Source organism: Borostomias antarcticus, assembly GCF_949987555.1.
Source record: "Borostomias antarcticus genome assembly, chromosome: 25".
Taxonomy (NCBI): Eukaryota; Metazoa; Chordata; class Actinopteri; order Stomiiformes; family Stomiidae; genus Borostomias; species Borostomias antarcticus.
This window is the reverse complement of record NC_140258.1, coordinates 7,482,931-7,503,487: the sequence shown is the minus strand read 5'-3', so window position 1 is coordinate 7,503,487 and position 20,557 is coordinate 7,482,931. Positions and strand designations below refer to the sequence as shown.

General features: G+C 44.1%; 2 protein-coding genes across 5 annotated transcripts in view; one reads left to right on the top strand and one right to left on the bottom strand.

Annotated features, from left to right (window-relative positions):
* The window catches only part of kmo (kynurenine 3-monooxygenase), a 34,662-nt gene that overhangs the window by 3,234 nt on the left and 10,871 nt on the right, over nucleotides 1–20,557 (top strand). The window contains exons 6-16 of one of the 4 annotated variants that reach the window (XR_014631027.1): nucleotides 1,386–1,473; nucleotides 2,423–2,588; nucleotides 3,651–3,722; nucleotides 4,545–4,666; nucleotides 5,953–6,100; nucleotides 6,218–6,275; nucleotides 6,514–6,596; nucleotides 7,872–7,973; nucleotides 8,089–8,148; nucleotides 8,235–8,352; nucleotides 9,557–9,695. Coding sequence is in view for 3 of the 4 variants with exons in the window: in XM_084458802.1 (XP_084314928.1) it covers nucleotides 1,386–1,473; nucleotides 2,423–2,588; nucleotides 3,651–3,722; nucleotides 4,545–4,666; nucleotides 5,953–6,100; nucleotides 6,218–6,275; nucleotides 6,514–6,596; nucleotides 7,872–7,973; nucleotides 8,089–8,148; nucleotides 9,557–9,697 (1,040 nt within the window). In the remaining variant the exon portion in view is untranslated. Of the gene's footprint in view, nucleotides 1–1,385; nucleotides 1,474–2,422; nucleotides 2,589–3,650; nucleotides 3,723–4,544; nucleotides 4,667–5,952; nucleotides 6,101–6,217; nucleotides 6,276–6,513; nucleotides 6,597–7,871; nucleotides 7,974–8,088; nucleotides 8,149–8,234; nucleotides 10,301–20,557 lie in introns of those variants that run through there. The other 3 variants (XM_084458802.1, XM_084458804.1, XM_084458803.1) reach the window with 3 other exon arrangements.
* Nucleotides 10,487–18,606, bottom strand: opn3 (opsin 3). The gene is made up of 5 exons (XM_084458806.1): nucleotides 18,588–18,606; nucleotides 18,158–18,217; nucleotides 13,851–14,170; nucleotides 12,223–12,474; nucleotides 10,487–11,815 (listed from the first exon to the last, which is right to left on the bottom strand). Exons 3-5 carry the CDS (start codon nucleotides 14,154–14,156, stop codon nucleotides 11,543–11,545), a joined length of 831 nt encoding a protein of 276 aa, XP_084314932.1. The 5' UTR covers nucleotides 14,157–14,170; nucleotides 18,158–18,217; nucleotides 18,588–18,606; the 3' UTR covers nucleotides 10,487–11,542.

Below are 20,557 nucleotides of genomic sequence, written 5' to 3'. Positions count from 1 at the left end.
TGTTAACGGGGCATATAGAGGGTCGTTACAGTATAGTACAACCTGTTTAGTGTTAATGTTAGAGTTAGTGAGTGTATGGCTTGGGATCAAATGTGACATCAAGCCCATCTTCCATCTCCAGTATACTGTACTACATCAATAGTGTTTTCCAGCTTATCTAATTATTACAAGTACTACCAACACTCTTTGGAAAGTTAATAGATAAAAATAGAGATATAAAGTGTCTCTTTTGTTCCACCTGCCTTACTGCTTATTCACTGCCCAAGAAGCTAACAGCTCATGTGGCGTTGATGAGGCGACTGGTCTGATCAGGCTGGGGCGCCAAAAAACACTGCGTACGGCAGCCCTAGCCCAGGTCTACTCAACTAGTGAATACTGTGCACCGGTTTGGTGCCACAGCGCTCACACTCGCCTCATTGACCTGCCTATCAACGAAGCCTTGCGCATCGTGACGGGATGCCTGCATCCCACTCCTGTGGACAACCTTCCCATCCTTGCAGGCATCCAGCCCGCTGGCCTCCGTGCCGCAGGATCCACAGCACGTCTCGACTGCCGGGCCGTGGAGCCGAACCACCTGCTCCACGACAGGCTCACTGTAACAGCAGAGCCTCCCCGGCGTCTCAAGTCGAGACACCCTTTTGTGCCTGCCATGCGGGATCTCCTGCAGCAATGCAGAGATCTTAACATCAGTGAGGCAGGATGGGCAGACTACACCTGGCGTGCGGAGTGGGAGGCAAACACCTCCAGACTCCGTGATTTTATCCTGGCCGCCGGTCCTTCCCCTCCAGGGATGGACTTACTCAGACCGGTGTGGGTGAGGCTTAATCGCCTCCTGACCGGTGTCGGACGCTTCTGCTCATCGATGCACAGATGGGGTTTGGTATCCTGTGCGGCGTGTGAGTGTGGCGCCGAGGAACAAACCGCAGACCATGTCATCCAGGACTGTCCGATATATCGGACACCCAATGGAATGCATGGCCTGACAATTGTGGATGACGAAATGGTGACATGGTTCCTGGAGGTGATGTATAGCTTGAGTGACCCCTCACCAGGCTCGGGGTGGTGAAAGGATAGCCCCTCGGCCCCGAGCCTGGAGGGGAGAGGATGTAACAACGTACCCACACAACGAAGAAGATTGTTTATTTTTTGCCCTCGGATCCAATTCATAAGCTATCCCCTGTGTGTTACCAAACTCTGTGGTAGACTTTAATTTGCATAAAGACTTGCAGAACCAGTCTTGCTTTGCTACTGTAGCTTTTCAAATAAACCCTGAAGGGCAGTTGTAATGTACAGTAAGGTGGGATTTGCATTGCCTTATACAGCATGTTCACTGTTTGGCTCTGTTATATCACGGCTCTCATATCAGAACTTTTTTGTTATCACAGAGGCTGAGACATATCCAAACATGAGGTTGAACTTCGCCCACAAACTGCTAGACTGGAGCACTGAAACAGGGACGATGACCTTTGTTGGGTAAATGGTTACTGATCACATATGCACACACACACACACACACACACACACACACAAACACACACACACACAAACACACACACACAGTCTCTCTATCATCCCATAACATTGTCTAAGTCAGATACAAGAGAGCTTGCCTCAAGTTGCATGCATGCTCCTGTTTTATTGATCATGTTCAGAGTCTGTGTTCATGCATGTGACCTTGTGTATGTTTTCATAACTACCTCACGAAGATCCTTTAAGCCTCTCAGCATTATTTCTTTGTTAGGTCTATAATTGTTTATCCAACCAAATAAGCAAAACATCCTCAGATCTGTTGTGAGAATTTGGATAGTCACACACAGTGAACATTTGATTAATTTCACACCAATCTGAAACAAAGTTTTTTATTTTATTAAATGGGACTCCCTCAGGGAGTCATGTTTTTGTCTCTCTACACTGGCTTAACCAATCCACAAGCGTATTAAATTGTAATTACGATATTGTGTGACCTAGAGATTCGTAATTTTTTTTAACATTAGAATCATTGAGGGGATAATGGTCTGAGGTTGATCTTGTTGTTCTGTTGTTGTTGATATTGCTTCAGAGTTTATAGTACTGTAGGTCTTGCGCACATCCTTGATTTGGTACTGAGCCAAAACTGTAGAAAACAGGCGTTCAATATTTGAAAAAGGGCTTGCCACTCAATTATAATGCTCCGTAGCTTTATTTCAGCAAACTATAACGTTTCGATCTGGTACGATCTTCTTCAGGGTCTTCAGGGTTTTTTTTTTAAATAAGAAGATCTTCACAGATCGAAACTTTATTATTTGCTGAAATGAAGGTACAGAGCATTATACTTGAGTGGCGAGCCCTTTTTCAAATATTGAACGCCGGTTTTCTACAGTTTTGGCTCAGCAGCAAATCAAGGATGTGCGTAAGACCTACACTGAACTACACATTGTTTTAGGGCTGAAGGAACCAAGAGGGAAATCCAGACTGACCTGATTGTGGGCTGTGACGGAGCGTTCTCAGCCACCCGCAAGCAGTTCATGCGCAGGAGCCGCTTCAACTACAGCCAGACGTACATCCCCCATGGTTACCTGGAGCTCACCATGCCTCCCAAGAACGGAGAGGTGGGTCATGCGAAGTGTAGTTCCTCCAACCTGGGCATCGGGTGCCATTATTTTATATTTGTTCATGTGACGATAATATCCTGTTTATGGTTTGTAGCTTTAGTTTAGTTTTAGTTTTATTTATTTCCACATACTGTAGCAGTACAAGTTAACAGTTAAAATGCATTTTCAAAAGACAAACGCGCAGCCTAGAATGTTATATGGAGACCTCTAGAAAACACATAGGGTATTTGTTTTAACAGAAAACTGTAAGGCAAAGGAAAATAACAGAGAAGTAAATCTACAAAAGTTTAAGAGAAAATACCAAAAAATATAGTTGAAATATACATCCTGCCGATGCGCTGGGATGCATCATCAGTGATGTAACCTACATACTAGGGGTGTAACGATACACTAATCTCACGATACGATACACGATATTGGGTTGACGATAACAATACGATACGATACACTAAGTTGCAGTAGCGCTGCTGTTCACACCAATAGTGCATTTCTCCACATTTCTACTCCACTACACTTTGTGAATTTAGAGCTTAACTGTTGTAATATCATGGATAGGCCTAAACAAAAGACGTGTTTCTTACCGGCGTTGTTTAGCCAGCGTTCACTGATATACAATAAACATATCACGATATTGTTTTCACCTTGACGATACGTATTGTGACGTTTCTGTATCGTGATATATTGTGGCAGGATATATTGTTACACTACTACACATTGTTACTGTACTGTACACACACACACACACACACACACACACACACACACACAGTGCCCTCCAGAATTATTGGCACCCTTGGTAAAAATTAGCAAAAAAATGATGGATAAAATTAACTTTATTGTTTATCAAATGTTTTATGCTCAGCAATATGAGAAAATTATATTACGTTGTATTACGATACCAATGCTCAGAGAAAAAAACTACAAAATATTATAACAAAAATGTTTATTTTGAAAAACAGGTGTTTCACAATTATTGGCACCCCTAGAAATTTGTGTGAACAAAATCTAATTGAAGTATATTCCCATTTATATTTTACTTTTTCTTTTACTCTGTCCCAGTTCGCCATGAAGCCCAACTATCTGCACATTTGGCCGAGGAATACATTTATGATGATCGCTCTGCCAAACCTGGTGAGTCTGTGCACAACAATATTCATCTGCAGGGCCTGGGCTATGTCCAGGACATAAGTCTTAGGCAGCCCAAGTTTCAGCTTTAGCTGTAAAGAAATCATAATACTATAAAAAGGCTTATACATCAATGCCCTCACTTTTTAAGTACCTCAGGCTCTCTCTGGTGCAGCGCTACTTTTTACACTGGGGCATGCACTCCAGGATTAGCCAGCTTTTATAGCAAGGTAGGGAGCTAGTGATGGTCTTTTATAGCAAGGTAGGGAGCTAGTGATGGTCTTTTATAGCAAGGTAGGGAGCTAGTGATGGTCTTTTAGTCGCCCCCTTCCCTTATTCACTCCTTCCTCTCCTCCATGGCTGCTAATGCCATCATGATAGTTCTGCCTAGCACAGTTCACTAGAGTGGCCAGGTGAAAGCACCTCACTCTCACCCACATTAGCACTGTCAGGCAGCACACCGCCCAAAGGTACCATACATTAGGCCCATGATAAATCCCCGCGCTGGAAACCAACGCCATGGTAACGGCCTGTGGGGGAACTCTCCCTGATGCTGATGGATAACACCTGCTGACTGGGCAGATGGTGGCATGGCCACTTCCTCTCTGCCACAGCATTACACAGCAAAAATCTTCTGTGCCCAAAATTGACATCATATATATTACATACGCAATCACTTACAGGCTGGTGTAGTATAAAAAATTTTTGCAATCTATGCAAGTGTACAGTATGTTTTGAGTAGAGAAAAGCATTTGGTTTTCATGCATCTGGTCAAAATAATAATTTGAATCCAGATTCTGATAATATCATCTTCCTGCTTGTTCCCAGGACAAGACCTTCACCTGCACCCTCTTCATGCCTTTCGAAGAGTTTGAGAAGATCACCACAGGCGACCACATCATCGACTTCTTCCAGACATACTTTTCAGATGCCATCCCACTCATAGGAGCGTAAGTAACACCCCTGTAGCACTCTAAGGGTTAGAACTATGACTAGTATGGAAATATGACTATATGACAAGGTATAATTTATGATTATACCACGGTTATCACAACTACGAATTAATATGTATTTACTACATTAAATCAATCAATCAGACCTGGAGACACAAACAAGACAGGGAAAACAAGACAATGAACACAAGACCAAACACACTAGGAGAGCAAACAGTCCAAGGTGACAGTGTGCACAGCCTCGGAAGGGTGACAGGGAGTGTGGAGGTGAGGGTCCAGGGGCAGGGTGAGGGTCCAGGGGTGAGGTCGAGGGGCGAGCAGAAGGAGAAATGAGAAAATGTAGTGGACAATACAGTCAATTGACCACTGGTGGGGGAGGGGCGGGGGATTTTGAGTAAGGAGGCTCGTCCTATCCACCTACAGTATTTGACATGCTAATAAACAAAGTTTTTTCTTTATAACCCACCCTTTGTCCTAAAACGGTCACATAGTTCCATGGCTTGTCTTTCAAACTCAGTACTAGAAAATTCTCTTTAGTCTCAACATTTGACTCTATGGTAACCCTCTTTTCAAGCTAGATGGGTGATAGCTGGAGTGATGTAGATAGTTTCTGTCCCATTGTTTATTTTGTGTATCTTAAAAGCATGACTGAAATGTATTCGGGTGCATGACCTTGGAGTGATTCATCGACTGGTAAAAGAAAAAAAAAAAATCTCTCCTGAAACTTAACAGGTGACTAGTGCAGTGATTTTGAGACTGGTGTAATGTGTGCCCTCCGTCTAGTCTTGGTGAGGAGTACTCGGCCAACTCCGGTGATGTGTGAAATTGCACAGTAGCTGTTACATGACCTGGAACCGTACATTTGATTTGATCTGAGCAGCATTTGGAAGTTGACAGGGAGATATAGGAGATACGAGGCGTAGAAACGTTTGTGCTGTGTATCTCATTTAATTGCTTTCAGGGTTGAATTCATTTGAAGCGACAAGGAGAAAATACCTGAATTGCTGTTTACTTTTTGATAGCCCACGGTGTAAATTAACTGTTCGAATTATTTTGAGTCTTTTTGAATCACCCAGCTCATTACGTTTACATTGCATTACAATCATTTAGCAGACACCTTTATCCAAAGCGACTTACAATAATTGCATTTAACATACTGTAAGTAGGCTAATGCAAGCCTAATGATGGAGACCTTTATTTATTTAAAACAAAATTGTGAAAAGATTTTTTTTTAAATCTACAATTCAGCTCTTTGCTTTCAATGCTGTGTGTTTGTGCTGCAGTGATGCTCTTAAGAGGGATTATTTCCGTCTGCCAGCACAGGCCATGGTGTCTGTGAAGTGCTCCCCATATCACATCGGAGACATGTGTGTCCTTATGGGGGATGCAGCCCACGCCGTAGTCCCGTTCTACGGGCAGGGCATGAACGCAGTAAGTACCGCTCCGGCTGAGAGAAAACAAAGGAGTGAAAGAGAGAGGGAGAGAGAGAAGGATATCATCGACAGTACATCGAGATGTACTGTATCTCAATATTTCCTTGTTTATTAGGGTTTTGAAGACTGTCTCGTCTTCAATGAAATAATGGACCAGTTCAATGAAGACTTTAGTGAGTATATGCACCAAAGTTATGTTTCACAAGAAATTGACTTTCATTATTCCTGTCAGACATGACGCATATACAGACATGACGTACCGGTACAGACAGGCTACTGTATGTAACTGCCACATGGGCATAAAATGCATTTTCGCCCTGACATCAAAGTACTTCATCCTGCTTCATTGAATTGTGGTTTATTTGTTGGGGATGTGAATAACGCGCCATTTTCCTTTCCGGTGGTTCTCAGGTGCTGTGCTGCCAGAGTACACTAGAGTCAGAGTCCCAGACGACCACGCCATCGCCGACCTAGCCATGTACAACTATGTTGAAGTAATGGACCATTCCTCATATCTATTACAGTAGCCTTTGCAACAAACAGTATTTTAGGCTTCCTGAATGTGATAAACGTATGAGTCTGTGCTTCAAGACAGAAGAGTAATTACAGGGAAAGTACAGTATATCCCGAGTGACTCCAATGGAATCATGCAGCCCTGTTGGCCTTGACCAACAGTCAACAGTATTTCCTCTAATATTCAAGTTCATATGGGCTAGACATGCTTTTCTCAGTGAAAATGATTGATTGGGCACAATGTAATCAGCAGTCCCTACTGCTGGCACACTGAATGTACAAAGAACCCAGTGACGCAAGTATTGCTTTGATTATTGATTTTCTGTCAATTATCATCGACTAACTAGGACTGCTGATTACTACTGCCATTTCACTTTTTATTTGTCTTTCCCAGAGTGCTCAGCAACAGGTGTGTGTGTTTTGACTTTACTATGTGTTGTGGGGACACAATGTCCCCACAAGCATAGTTAAACAAGAAAATTGGACTTCTGTGGGGACATTGGAAGGTCCCCACAAGTTAAGGTTAGATCAAAAGTTCAAAAGTTAGGGTTTAAGACTTGGGTTATGGTTATGGTTGGGGTTATGGGTTTAGGATAAGGTTTTTGGTGGTTATGGTTGGGGGTGGTTAGGGTAAGGGTTTAGGGCTAGGGTTAAGTTTAGCGGTCCCCACAAGTATATTGTAGCTAAACAAGCCTGTGTGTGTGTGTGTGTGTGTGTGTGTGTGTGTGTGTGTGTGGTAGATGGAGACTGATTGAGTAGGGAGTGAATCAACAGGAGGAAACCTGTCAGCTCTCTCCGTCAGGTCTGACAGGCGTGCTGCCCCATATCATCACTCCATTAAACCCTCCCCCACACACATGCACACGCACGCACACACACCCACACACACACACACACACACACACACACACACCGCAACAGTAATTGGTCTCACCACTGTGGTTATTTTTCAAAGAGACTTGTACATGCAACCCCAGATAGACTTGGTTCCAACACCTGATTTAAAAGCTATTTAACTGTCTTCATCTATGCTTGAGAGCATGAGAAAGGTGGCACTTCATCTTGCTTTATACATTTGTTGAATGGAAGTGAAGAGTGCAGTTGCACTAAAAGCATGTTTATGAGGAGTAATGGCTTCTCTATATTATTTTTCGAAATGTTGAATTATGTTATATTTTAGTGTCAAGATAACATGTAATTAAAGCGTACATTTGGTACACAGATAGCTCATTGCAGATGTATTTTGTATTTTTAAGATGCGGGCACATGTCAACTCCAAATGGTTCCTGTTCCGAAAATATGTTGACAACTTCCTCCACACCATCATGCCGAGGACAATAATTCCCTTGTACACAATGGCAAGTTTCTCCTACTGATCTTAAAAATGTATCAATAATGTGATTTGATAAGATAAACTCTGATTCGGTGTGTTTCTCCATCTCTGCCTCTATGTCTCATCTTTTCTGGCCCCAGGTAACATTCACCAGGACAAGGTACCATGAGGCAGTCAACCGCTGGCACTGGCAGGACAAAGTAAGAGAATATCATGTCTGTGTTGTAGATTTGACCTCATCTGTTGTCAGGAGTCTGTGTATGTAATAATGCTGTACGTGTTCCAGCTGCCTGGGAAGTAGGAATTTGGAGTTGGGAATGACGTCACACCTGAGTTGACCGCGTTCCAGAAACAAGGAAAAACTAGAAAAAACGCATAGCGGCTAAATGCCTCCGCCCAACAATGCAAGTTGCAGTTAACCTAACTAACCCTAACCCTAGCTAACTGCTAACCTAACCCTAATGCTAATGCTAGCTAGCTAACACTAACGCTAATGTTAACTATAATGCTAATGCTAACACTAATGCTAGCTAGCTAAAGCTAACATTAGTGTTAGCATTAGCATTAGCTAGATAGCATTAGCTAGCATTAGCATTCAAAAGTGCTTTTTGTGATGTCATGGTGACCTTGACCTTTGACATTTGAATACCAAAATATAATCCAATTAATCTAATTTAGTCCAACTGGACATTTTGGCCAAATATGTACAAATTCTGTCAAGCCGTTCTTAAGATATCGTGTTCAGCAGGCCAAAAACATATTTTCTGAGGTCACAGTGACCTTGAACTTTGACCTTTGACCCCCACGATCTAAGCAGTTCATCATTGAGTGCCAATGAACATTTCTACCAAAGGGGAAGAAATTCCGTCAATGCGTTCCCGAGATATTGCATTAACAAACCTCGGACGGACAGACGGACGGCCGTACGGACGGACGGACAACCCGAAACCATAATGCCTCCGGCCAGGCTATCGCCTGGCGGAGGCATAAAAAACACATTAGCCTGATCTTATAGCCAAGTTAGCCATTGTTGGCAATACCAGTTGACTCACTGTGCACTATTTTGTGCATACAAACACTGTGGCAGCATTATCCACTGATAAAAGTTGAACAGTACTGTGTGTACGACTGATTTAATGAGACACAAATAAGACAGAAGTGCTAAATAAACAGTGTTACTAAAGCTTTCACTTATGGTTGATCTGCGGAGAAGCCATCTTATTTTGAGGTCAGGTCGGGTCAGGTCAGGCTAGATTTTTCAATTTCAATTGCCAATTCAGCGTGAGTTTCCAGATGACATTTTTGCAAGGGGAACTAGGAAAGTCCAAGTTCCAGAGGCAACTGGAACGCACCATAATGTTTCTGTATTGTTTTACCATTACACACTGTACTTCTCAAACTCTGGAAACTGAAACTTGGGTTAAAACAGGGAAATGACGCAGAAGTTCTCTGTCTAGTTAAGAGAGATTACAGTACTACAGTATTTTGATGATGATGTTGATGATTTACAAGAGTTGAGGCAGAGGCAACTCAATTTGGAATATGAGTGATGTTGATGGAAGATTAAATTGCATTCCGAGATCAAGACATTTTGAAATTTCTCCTCAGGTCATCAACCAAGGCTTATTCATCAGTGCCATAGCAGCTGTTTTGGGGGGCACCTACCTGCTTATCAAACACCCTCCGAACATGTCCAAAATCCCCTTTGAGCAGCTGTGGGCCAGGCTGATTGCCCTCAAAACCTTCTGAGTGTCTCTTTGAACCAGACCACGAGGCTATTCTATCACCCAGCTGATCTACAAGTGATTACAACAATGACCTTCAACTGATTAGAACAACTGATTAGACGAGACAATTACTAAATTAATGATGAGTTTGATCAACTGTAATTGAAAGCCTCCCCCTGTTGTCTCTCTGTCTGGACATTCCTCGGATACCGTCGGCCTAACAGCATTCATATTTGGCATGAATATCCACAGGGGGTCCTGGGCAGACCATGACAGGACCGGATTTTGAATTAATTTAAATTCTGGCTAATTTTAACATAAAATACCGAGCCACCAACCAATAGAAATACTGCTCCGAATAGAACCCCGCCCCCAGCATTCTTATCTATTCAGAACAAAAACTGCGGTGTCAACTTCACACTGGATTTTAGAAATTGCAGTAGCGGAACCAAACGATGCCGCCCTTCCTCGCTGACTGATCCCTCTCGATTTATCATAGCAAATATTTGTATGTGGAGTTGTTGAAACAGACGCAGCTTAATGTTTACTGAAAAAAATGTAGCCAAATTCACAAGTGACCTTTCAGGGTGAACTGCCTTGAATAAATAAAGCACACTGACAAATGTAATTATGGATAATGTTTTTTTTCCTCTCCCTCTAAAGAGAGGGAAAATTGACGTTGGCACTGGACATCTTGGATCTTAGAAGATCGCATAGAACATCACGTCCAGTGGCGCTGCCAGTTTGAGAGCGTGGCTGTTCCTCTTTGACACGTGACGGGTCTGAAGAGTCTTCACAGACCTGGTCAAACGCTCCAGCACGCCACAGAGACACACGTGCTGCTGTCCACCCCCTCACCTGCCTGGGCGGCAACAGAACATGACCGACGGTGATCATGCTGGTTTTATATAAAGCCCCACCATCCAATGTACATGCATGTAATTATTCACATGCGTGTAATTATTCTCCTGACAAGGTTGATTGGATTGACACCCCTGCAGTCTATTATGAGAGCTGCTGTGCTGCACAGTACGACACTGGCCACTCTGTAGCTGAGCTACAGTAGGTTATTAGTAGGAGCTAGTACAGTAGGTTATTGTCAGACATCTGGATCTACTCATCACCTCTAAAGCTAATGATCCAGGAGGTTGGTGCAAGGAGCCAATGGGAGTTCCTCATTGCTGAGCTCGTGGGACTGAACCTGATCTCTACATCAATCTCTCTTGACTCCTCCTCTAATAACCCTCATCATAAAGGAGTGATTGAACTTTCAGTGCTGGCGAGTGCCATGAAATCAAACCCATATTGACATGCATTGTTTTCATATAGCGTAAAATAAGATTTCTTTATTGTATCTGGAGACATGACAGGGAGGCGCTGTTTGTGTGATGGTGGAGTGAGCTGCAGTGTCGCTCGTCTGTCTAACAGAGAAGTGTGTCACATCCCCAAACATGTAGCGGTCGATTGACAGTGCTGCACTCCATGGTGACTCCAGAGGCACTGTCCCTGAAAACATTGTACAGATGTGTCATTCAAACAACAGTGAGACAAGCTAAGAAAGGAACACACCACAACTAACTAGCTAGCTACAGTTCCTGTATAGTATATTACTGTATATATCACCATGACTGATGGTCACCTTGTGACAGGCTGTATTTATGGGAAACATCCAAGAAAAACGTTCTGGCCCCAGTCTGCGCAAATCCATTATGGACAGTGGGTGGAAAGTCTGTGTGTAACAACGGATCCTTAAGAATCAAGGAGACAAAAACCTTGCCAGTCTTAGGTCAGAGGGGTGCTTTGGCAGGAGGTCCTGAGCCGTACGGAGGAAAGCGCATGATCGGTCATCCTCATGGGGCCACCGAGGTCACAGGGGTCGCACCTGGATGATGTTGACCTCGGAGGAGTGTCCGTTTTGGGGGTCCCCGCCCAGGTGGTGGTGGTGGTCGTTACTGGCTATGATGAAAACGATGGAGGAGGAGCTGAAGGTCACCCTCTTCTTGGGTCGGTCTGCAGCGCTGCGCTGGGACATGACGATTGGTCGGATTGGCCGCTCAACGTGGGCCAGGGGGCGGTCGTTAATGCTGCGCTGTAGCCAGGAGAGGCGGCAGCAGAGCAGCTGTAGCAAGCAGCGGCGGAACTGTGAAGAGAAGGGGGATGAGAGAGAGAGAGAGAGAGAGAAGAGGGATATTATGGACAACAATCTACAGCTCTGTCAACAATCTACTTTCCCTCTCTGCCTTCAATGCCAAACAGAGACAGTCCCAAGATGTCAGCTGACCGAGCCTGAATTAGAGGCCAAATGGGTATCAATTCCTCCTCCACGCACATATCATTATAGTGTCTGCTTTGAGAGGCATTATGTCAGACAAAGCTGCATTGGCCTCAGCACTTCGATAAAGAGCTTTGAAACTGGGATAATCTATTCGCTGTGTGTGCACAGGTGTTGGTGACCTTCTCTCAAAAGGTGAGGTGTTGTTGACCTTCTTTCAATAGCATTTGGGAACCTTTTTACAAAGCATTAATTGCAGCTTGTGTGTTCCTCACCTTTCTGCTCATGAATATGTAGATGAGGGGGTTGTAAGCGGTGCTGGACTTGGCGAAGAAGGAGGGGATGATGGCGGCGGTGGGGGAGACCATGCTCCTCCTGCCAAACGCCTCCATCATGGAGACCACAGCATAGGGCGTCCAGCACAGCAGGAAACAGGAGATCATCAGCAGGAACATGGTGGCCACCTTCTTCTCATAGCGCAGGATCTTAATGATCTGCATCGTCTGGAGGTCCTCAATGGACCGCAGCTGGGGAGGATGGAGAGAGAGAACATTGTTTTAACCTTCTGTTATAAAAAACAACAAAAAAGATGTCCATGAATATCCGGTCCATCATGTCAGAAACTATGCCTCTGGGCATACAAATAGATTTTTAGTATGTAATCAGGTCAAATCGAGATTAAGCTAAAAAGGACTTCGTGGTCCGAGGGTCAGAGGATGTCAACAGAGATCGATCTGTATGATTAGATAATCAAATGATCACTCACTTTTCCTGTATCCTGCAAAGGTGTTTTACACTCTTTTTGTGAATAACTTGCAGCATTCTTTAAAAGCCAGCCAACTGTTTATTTTATTTTGAATTAACACAATTATCTTTAGCATTGCACATGTACAAGCTTCTCGTTGATGGACAATCTGCATTCCCCCACACTGCAGTTCTCTAAGGTTGTTCTACAGAAGTGAGACGGAATTTTTCTGGGTTTCTGATTCTGAGGGCACATCAGCAGACGTGGTGGAAGTGAGGCTCTCTGGTGGTTAAGGCATGGTTGGACCTGGGCTGGGCTGTGTAGAATTATCTGACTTCCTAAAGATCATAAATACTTAAAGAACCAAAGTGGTGGCAGATGGACCAAGCTGTGCTACAGATGCACATTTACTGTATGCCCAGACACCTGCAAACACACACACGCACACCACTCTCTATTGCGCGCACACACACACACACACACACACACACAAACCACTCTCTTATGCACACACACACAAAACACACACACACAAACCACTCTCTTATGCACACACACACAGACTCACACAAATATACACAAACCACTCTCTTATGCACATGCGCGCGCACACACACACACACACACACACACACACACACACACACACACACACACACACACAGTAACTCCCCATGGTAATAAGTGCGGCCCACTGCTTTGTGGGCCCAGTGTAAACTTCATCATCCTTGCAAGCGGCCATCCTTCACCGCCAGGCTGGCTGACTGTCTCAAGTAGCAGATAAGATCAGTAACACATGGCTGCAGCTAGAGAACTGCTCTGTCAGGCTCAGTCACAGTCCATTATGTCAGGTAACTGAGGACAGTGAGCTTTAAAAGGATTTTTCCTCTGCGGTGATATCAGGGTGGTACATTGACAGGCCAGGATAGTTTAATACCCTGGACAGGCAGGGAGGCCAAGAACAGAATGAAGTCTATGAAGAGGAATGTGAAATGAAAACCGAAGATCGTTCCATGTGAAAGTAGAGTAAAAAAGTAAGAAAAATGTATATTTTGGAGGTTGCAACTACTGTAAAAACAAACCTTGACAAATGATTGATTAAATCAAGGATGGCTGCCAGATTCTTAGAGCAGATTCACTATGTTGTCCTGTCCTCACCATTCGCACTGTGTAGAGGATATTTCCGTAGGAGTAGATCATGATACCCACAGGGACGAAGAAGCAGGCCAGGAGGAAGAGGAGGATGAAGGAGGCGTCGTCGGGGTCCTTGGACAGCCAGTCCAGCGAGCAGCCCAGCTGGTGGATCTCCAGGGTGTAGCGGTTCCAGCCGAGGAGGGGAGCGCCCGTCCAGGCCAGCGAGTAGAGCCAGATGTGGGTGATGGCCTTCCAGGCCCAGGGGAAGTCCACCACCTTGGCGTGGACTACCCGGATGTAGCGCTCATAGGCCAGGGCTGACAGGGTCATAATAGACACGATGCCTGTAAGTGGAGGGAGAGGAGTGGTTTAATACTGTGAGCACTTCAACCAGGGAATGTAGGTCAATGGTGATGCAGATACATCCCCATATTTGGACCGCATCATGATCATACTAGGCAAGGCTCTAAAACCAACTTCCTCATAATTATGCAATAAATGGTATTTTCACATATTCAATCTGTCTTTTGAGTTGCACTGAAAAACCTGCCCAGGCACAGACTGTCCCTCACACACTACAACATCAATATGTGACACCATGGTGTGGGTGTGAGGACCGTCTCCATACAGAGTAGATTTTATTGTGGAAATCTATGACAGTTGTCTCACATAATGTGGATGAATGACATTGGTTCTGCCCCTCTAAAGCAGTTACACTGATAAAATCATCCCCACCGGGTCTTGAACCCCGGTCTACCAGGTGGGAGTTTTATGCTCTCACCACTACTCTACTTGTGCAGTGGAGATTGGCAGATTAGTTTTGGTGTCCTTCTTCCAGTCCCTAGTGTGGGTTGGGGTTAGAATATGGGTTGGGTTTGGGACAGGATCTGACCTATAAGGCAAGGGATAAAGGTTGGAGTGAAAGGATGAAAATGTGGAAGTTTGGAGTATAGTTCCATAAAGTCATCCCCACGGGGTCTTGAACCCTGGTCTGGGTGTCCAATGCTCTCACCACTACTCTACTTGTGCAGTGGAGATCAGCGGATTGATTTTGGTGTCCTTCTTGATTTTGGTGTGCTGGGACTACTGCCTCTAGTGGTGCCAACAGAGAGATGCAGGCCAACATTGTCCGGAGTAAGGCAGGGAGGGAGGGAGTGGACAAACGCTATACTAGGTGATCTGGCTTCCAGCCACGCACAAAAACAGTCTTTTTGAGTGTTCAGTAGTTTTAACGTAAACCTGGTCTAAAAACTGAATGGAGGTGAATGGCCGGCCGTGTTAAGGCAGCTCATGAACCCGACTTGTGATTCGTATCTACTCCAAAATTGAATGGGTTCTAAGTTAGCCCATGCTACACCCAGTGACACAACTAAGGGGGGTGCAGAGCACCCAGGCACCACAATGAGGGGGTGCCAGAGAGCTGTGGCTCCATTGAAGAGCAGGAGCGCTGACTGACTAACTATACGATTCATAAATCTGTGCTCCCTCACTCAGAACGGAGTTAACGTTAGCTGGAGAATAAATAGTAGTTAGTTGTTAACAACACCACCATGGAAGGGAGAAAAAAGCTTTCAGGTGCCCAAAACCGAAAAAGAAAAATGCATAGAGAGGATACAGAAAAAAAGATTGAGAACATCTCTGTCAAGTTGGATAACGTCAGCCAAATCAACAAGTGATGGAGGCGGGAATTATAGGTAGCCAGCTAGCTGACTTGCCTATTATTATAGCCTACCGTTATACCTATTATATTATACCTAGTAGTCAGTTATATAAAGTCATGATGACACGGCTGCATTGAATGTTTTAACAAACTGTTAATTTGCTTTTAGCAACATCCCCGGTGAAGAACAGAGCAGAGAGGGTGCTGATGGTGAAGGAGTGACAGGAGACTCAGACGAGTCTGGCAGGTTAGACATTAGCCCGCTAGCCAATAGCCATAATGCTATTTAATAGACTATATGATGATTCATGATACATGTAGGCTACAGATGTCAGGTTAAAAGTTTCTAACATACAGTACATAATCGATTAGGGAGGGACTGGGGCAGCAGGTCAGTGACAGCGAGGCAGGAACGCAAGCCAACACGATAGACACCACCACCAGTGACAACGAGGCCAGCAGCAAAGGTTTAACGTTACCATCATCAGGCGAGAGAGAGGCTTGTCACCACCAGCATTGAGCCCAGAGGAGAGACTGACAGGTAGGATAGGTTTAGCTAAAGCAAAATATTTAGGGGGGGGGGGGCGCTAAATTGCGTCTTGCACCCGGTCTGGGAAGTGGCTTGTTGTGGCCCTGGCTAAACCCTTCCACCCAGTTTCATGAAAATGGGTCTGGTAGTTTTTGCATAATCCTGATAACAGACAAATACACAAACACATGCCACTGAAAACATTACCTCTCGCCCTGCGCTGTAGCTGGGGCGGAGGTAAAAATGACTGGAGGTGAATGGGTGGTTGTGTTTGGCCGGTTCTGTGGTGCCCACCTTGGGTCACCACCAGTGGCACGCAGTGCGGTGCACTCCGTGCTCTCCCCCCGCACACCCCAGTCCAAACCCTGTGTCTCTAGCTGGCTTCGTTCTAAGTTTTGTGTAATCCTACTCCAAAATATGACTGGAGGTGAATGGGTGGCTGTATTTGCCTGGCTCTGCGGCGCCACCCTCGGGTCACAGCCGGCGGGGGCAAATGCCGTGAACTGCTCTCCCTGCACACCCCAGTCCAAACCCTGTGTCTCTAGCACCCCCACATAGGGAGCTGGCTTCGTTCTATGTTTTTGTTTTCTCCAAAATTTAAGAGGTTGTAAATTGGCTCATGCTACACCCCTCCACAGAGTTCCATGAAAATCTGTCAGGTAGTTTTTGCATAATCCTGTTTCAAAAAATGAATGAGACCCGTGGACCCGACCCGTGCTTCGAATCTGCTCCAAAATGTAATGGTTTCCAAGTTGACCATGCGACAACCACTACGTTTTGTGAAAATCGGTCCAATGTTTTTTGCCTTATCCTGCTAACATACAAACACACACGCACGCCACTCACCCCGCGCTGTCGCTGGGGCGGAGGTAATCAAGAATGGTGTCGTGAATCAACTATGTTTTGGATGTTTTGAATGTCAGGAATGTTAAATGACAAGAAACCAAGTGTACATAAGAAGCGAATCAAAGCAGTTCAGGATATCAACAAATTTACTGTAATTTACAGAGCCATTATAGAACTCTTTACCTTACGTTATTAAAATGAATACTCGAGCTTTTACGAAAACAATAAAAGAGTACTGCAATTAACTAGCACGGTCGGAGAGTAGGCTACGTTAGTTATGGATCTTTGAAGTAAACTGAATGTATAAAATGTGTGATTTGTGTGTCGAATCCCAGCCCTAACCCTAACTGACGCCATGGCCTAATGGATAAAATAGGCCTAAAATAAATAAACAATAAACAATCACAGCATTCATCACTCCACTAATAGCGAAGACAAATCTGATCTTAAAATTCACAAATTTGATCTGGTCTCGAAGACTTTAATGAGAAACACACAGGGAGGCAGTCATGTTTTCTCTCGTTTTTCTCATTGATCACATTGAGTGTTTGTAAAAGAGATAGATCTCAATAGACTAACCACCGGTTTGAATAAAGGATAAATACAATAAAACATAAGGAGGCTTCTTTTGTATTTTTATCTATTTTGCTGTTTTAGCTCACTTGACTATTGGGAAGAGGAGACAAAGAAAGCCGAGCGCAGCCTTGCCTATGTGCGCAACAGCAGAGCAAGGGATCATTAACACACCTCTCAGCGTGGCACATAATGGTGACAGGCGTTGTGAAAACACAACGGTGATAGAATATTGTGGAATATCTGTTTAAAACCTACCAGCCGTTTACAGTGAGTTGTATAGTACAAAGGCTACGTGTGCGATGCACACAGGTAACGGTGTTGGCTATCATGTAGGCTACAGCTTGGTATAAAGGGGGCGTAAAAACGGACATAGGCGCACCCATAGGTTTTACGCACATTTCACATGGTTGCCTGGACACTCGATCGAGCTATCATTTTTCCCGATGAAAAAATATGGATCAGGGAATCGATTATACAGCATTGCAGAGTTCACATTTACCATAAAAGATTAAAGGGCAAAATCTCGTTGGAAATAGCCTCGGCTGCATGCCTGATGAACATGGATAAGGTCAAAACTTTATTGAAGTAACCTACCTAACACTTGCATTGGAATGCCATTGAAGAGGGATTTAGAAACAAACTATATTTTGATTATTTAAAATGGAACATGTTTATAGTGCAAATGATGGGTCAAGCTCAATCCTAAAATGTTGTTCTTACCGAATAAGCTGTTGCTGAACCCGTCCCAGATGCATGTTGTAGAGCTCCATATCCATCCGCCTTTGATACACGATACAAATGTAAAGTTTATTCCAAAGACTGACACCAATAAGTCACTTATACTTATATTCACCAGCAACAAATTTGTGGGCGTCCTTAATCGCTTGAATTTGTAATACAGGACGATGACAATAACATTGTTGCAAATCCCAAAGACTCCAATTGTACCAATAGTACACGCAAGGAGTTTGTAAGTACCGACTGCAAAAAGGTCTGTATTTCTTTCTGTCGTTGTTTCGTTCGCAGTCGCAGGATTCATTGCGTGTGGTATAACTTCGTTCCCAACATAGTGTCTAGGATAGGCTGCAAGTGAAGAGGGAAACGTGAGCATGTTCTGCGTGTGGTCGTGTTCTGCGTGTGGATAGCTTACCGCCGCTGTTGAAACGTGAAGCCAATTAAACCTGTGTGACTGCATATGGTTTGCAGAAATCGGGACAATTCCCGAGGGTGGTATGAAATGTGCAACATGCGTCACGTGAACAAATTGACAGTCATAATGTGGCGCAAAAGTTAAGCACTACAAGCTATACAGATGTGTCTGCCTCAAGTTCCGTAGTAGCCTATACCTACAGTAGCCTACAATATAGCCTGCACTAACTGCTCAAAACAACTCACAGATCCTGGCCTTTTCCCCAAGGCATCATGGCCTGACTGACCCTTTCAAAATGATTAAAAGAGATTCCTCCTGTTTCAGTAGAAGAGCTCAGGTTTCATGCAAAAGTACTACCCTGACCCTTCCTCCTAGCACTTATTGTATTTGCAGCTCTTGCACTTTAGCACTAGTTTAGGCTTATGTTTAGAAAGAGATGCACTTATAAGTTATGGTTTAGTATTAGTACACTTGACTACCAACGTTGAATGCACTTATTGTAAGTTGCTTTGGATAAAAGCATCTGCTAAATGACTAAAGTAATGTAACAAAAACTCCACGTGTAGGCCATGCTAGAATATTCATAGACAACATCTATGACACAACCAATTATGTTATTACCTCCGCCCCAGTGACAGCGCAGGTAAACGTGTTTATCTGTATGTCCGTTAGCAGGATTACACAAAAACTACTAGACCGATTTTCATGAAACTTGGTGGAAGGGTGCTGAATGGGTCCACTTAGAACCCATTCAATTTTGAAGCAGATCCCAATCACTGGGCGGGTCCACGAGCCACCCAAACACGACTGGCCATTCACCGGCATTCATTTTTGGGACTAGGATTACGCAAAAACTACTAGACCGATTTTCATGAAACTCAGTGGAGGGATGTACCCTATTGTTTCTTAATGGTCTGATCAGCCAGTATATAAGTTCCCCTTTGTCTTCAGTTTGGGAGGTCTGTTATATTCTGGTTGAGGCAACCCTTTGATTAATTTGACCTCTTTTATGGGTCCAGCACTTTGTCTCATTCTTGTTATGTTTTTTGGGTAAATGAAAACCCTAGTTTTCTAAACTTTGCCTATGACTCCTCTTGCCTTCCGGTTTGGTCCCTGACAGTTGTCCACACTGACACTCACATGACACAAACTGCAGTATGACTAATATCTTGCCTTTTTCATATCAAGATGCCTTTTTTCTGCCAGCCTGCTGTCATTTACCAAACGCTCAGAAGCAGTTACAGGGTCAGCCCCGTAACCGAGATTCAATTATGATCCTATCTGTGTGAAAGGAACATGTTAAATGTTAAAATAATTCGGATTTTGACAGCATATCTTCTTATGGAGTGGTGACCTTAATGGGAAGGTAGAGGAAGGATAAGAAAGAAAGATAAGGGCAAGAATGGGAAGTACGATGACTTGCGAGTCTCACAAGTCTCTGGGCTATGCAGACGTGGACAAAATTGTTGGTACCCTTCCGTTAAAGAAAGAAAAACCCACAATGGTCACTGAAATAACTTGAAACTGACAAAGTAATAATTAAAAAAAAATAACTGAAAATTAACTAAAGAAAATCAGCCATTGTTTTTGAATTGTGGTTCAACAGAATTATAAAAAAAATAATGAAACTGGCCTGGCCAAAAATGATGGTACCCTTAACTTAATATTTTGCTGCACAACCTTTTGAGGCAATCACTGCAATCAACGTATTCTGTAACTCTCAATGGAGATGGTGGTGGACTTCAGGAGGCAGCGGGATGGCGGACACACCCCACTATACCAGCGGGGAGCCTGTGGAGAGGGTTTCCAGCTTCAAGCATCCACATCACCGAGGACCTCACCTGGACTGTACACACACAACATACACTCAAGAAGGCACGACAGAGACTCTACTTCCTCCGACAGCTGAGGAGGTTCAAGGTCTCACCCTCCATCCTGAAGACCTTTTACTCCTCAGCTGTCGAGAGCAT

Bases quoted from the DNA above. Each gene is read 5' to 3' on its own strand.
- opn3 (XM_084458806.1), bottom strand. From the start codon at position 14,156: ATGACCCTGTCAGCCCTGGCCTATGAGCGCTACATCCGGGTAGTCCAC. The intron at 12,475-13,850 runs GTGAGGACAGGA...CATCCTCCCCAG, and splicing joins TCCTCTACACAGTGCGAATG to CTGCGGTCCATTGAGGACCT. The intron at 11,816-12,222 runs GTGAGGAACACA...TTCTCTTCACAG, and splicing joins ACATATTCATGAGCAGAAAG to TTCCGCCGCTGCTTGCTACA.